Source organism: Stegastes partitus, unplaced genomic scaffold (genome assembly GCF_000690725.1).
Source record: "Stegastes partitus isolate 25-593 unplaced genomic scaffold, Stegastes_partitus-1.0.2 Scaffold24, whole genome shotgun sequence".
In the NCBI taxonomy this organism is placed as follows: Eukaryota; Metazoa; Chordata; class Actinopteri; family Pomacentridae; genus Stegastes; species Stegastes partitus.
In genome coordinates this window covers 886,466-888,002 of record NW_007577755.1, presented here as the reverse complement: position 1 = coordinate 888,002, position 1,537 = coordinate 886,466, and the positions used below count along the sequence as shown (strand labels likewise).

At 50.0% G+C, this 1,537-nt stretch overlaps 1 protein-coding gene across 1 annotated transcript in view; it reads left to right on the top strand.

Annotated features, from left to right (window-relative positions):
- The first annotated feature begins 281 nt into the window (after nucleotides 1-281).
- cpne5a (copine Va) overlaps nucleotides 282-1,537 on the top strand; it is a 78,298-nt gene continuing 77,042 nt past the window's right edge. The window contains exon 1 of the mRNA XM_008296415.1: nucleotides 282-391. Within this exon, the coding sequence (XP_008294637.1) occupies nucleotides 282-391 (110 nt within the window). The remainder of the gene's footprint in view (nucleotides 392-1,537) is intronic.

Sequence of the window (1,537 nt, the reverse complement as noted above, 5' to 3'; positions counted from 1 at the left end):
AGCCTGGAAAACAGCGGAGTTGGCGCTTCATGCGTCCTGGCATGTGATTCCCACTTTTTTTCTTTTTGGTGTGTGTGTGTCAAATCAATCGGCTCACTGCTGCAGTCTCCAATTAAACTTTCCATGCTGTTGCCCGTCCAGCGGACAGCACTCGGGAGGTTTTGTCCGGACCGCGTTCGCTCCTGCTCGGTCGTCCGCTGCGCTCCGACTCTCCAGCCTCGGCTCTCCGGGTTCGACGGGACTCAGGCGGCCAGAGGTGCTGGCCCGGTTCTCCCGCACGCATGGAGGGAGACGTTATGGACAAAGTGGAGGCCACGGCGACGGTCCGTGACTTCGACCCCATGAGTGGGAGCATCCCGGCCACCAAAGTGGAGATCACCGTGTCCTGCAGGTGAGTCCGTGCTGCTGCTGCTGCTGCTGCTGCTGCTGTGAGTGGATGCGTCAAGGGTTTGGGAAGCTCCGTGCGTTTTGGTTACTATTTGCTGCGGAATGCACTTCTTTGTGAGGAGTTACGCGTCTGTAACTGTCGCAGTTTGACATATTTGTGTGAAAAAGACACACATTTAACGTTTTGATGGAGAAAACAACTTTACGAGATGCAAAATAAAACGCTGTGTAGTTAAAATCCTCGCACACACCACCAAACCTCTTGGCATAGGGAGCTGAAACATGGGAGTTTTCATCACAATTTTAAATAATAATAATAAAAAAACTCCCATAGCACCAAATTACGATTGCATCAGTGTCCATATTTCCTCCCAGTAACAGTAAGTGAGCGAGCGAGCCAATCTGTCCATCAACTTTTACGCATGTGTTTGTTCGTTTGTCGTTAAAATCTGTACTTTGGGTGTTTGATTAGAAAAAGCCCAGCTTCAGTCAGGTGAAGCCACAGTGGCTCTGCAGTGCTGTGCTGTGCTTTTTTTTTTTTTTTTTGAGCGCGTCAACTCGCATGCCACAGAATATATCGACCGTCGTGGAGTTCATTGGCGCGCCCGAGAGGTTTCCCCCCTGAGGCAGCGTGTCATGTGTGAAACTGTGCGTGTGCCCGTCAGCCTCCGAAAACGACACTAGTCTGTCACAGAGATTGACACTGAACATTTCTCCCGTTAGCATGCAGATGAAAGCAAACGAGGGAGAAAATATCCACGAAGAGGAGGAAGAGCCTCGGTTGGATAGATTAGGGTGGGGCACCGCTGGTTGCAGGTAGAGACTCTGGGCGCGCAGGGCTGACATATATCGGTGGCTTTAACTCGACGAGTGTGCAGTTGTAATCAATGTTTCTCGTGGAATATAGTGTCAATTTTGTGTTTCCACGGCCTCCCCAGCTGTGCGTCATTTCGCCCCGATCCACAGTGTTTAGCTCTTTGTACCTTCTGGCTACACACACTGGTATATGCATGTAAATGAAGTACGGGAAGCCACAGGGGAGAGATTTATCAACCAAACACTCTGCTGCCATCGTTTTCCTCTCTCATCTGCATTATTCACTTTGTCAGTTGCCTGGAAGGGAAACTGACTGATTGTCTATCTTGTTCAA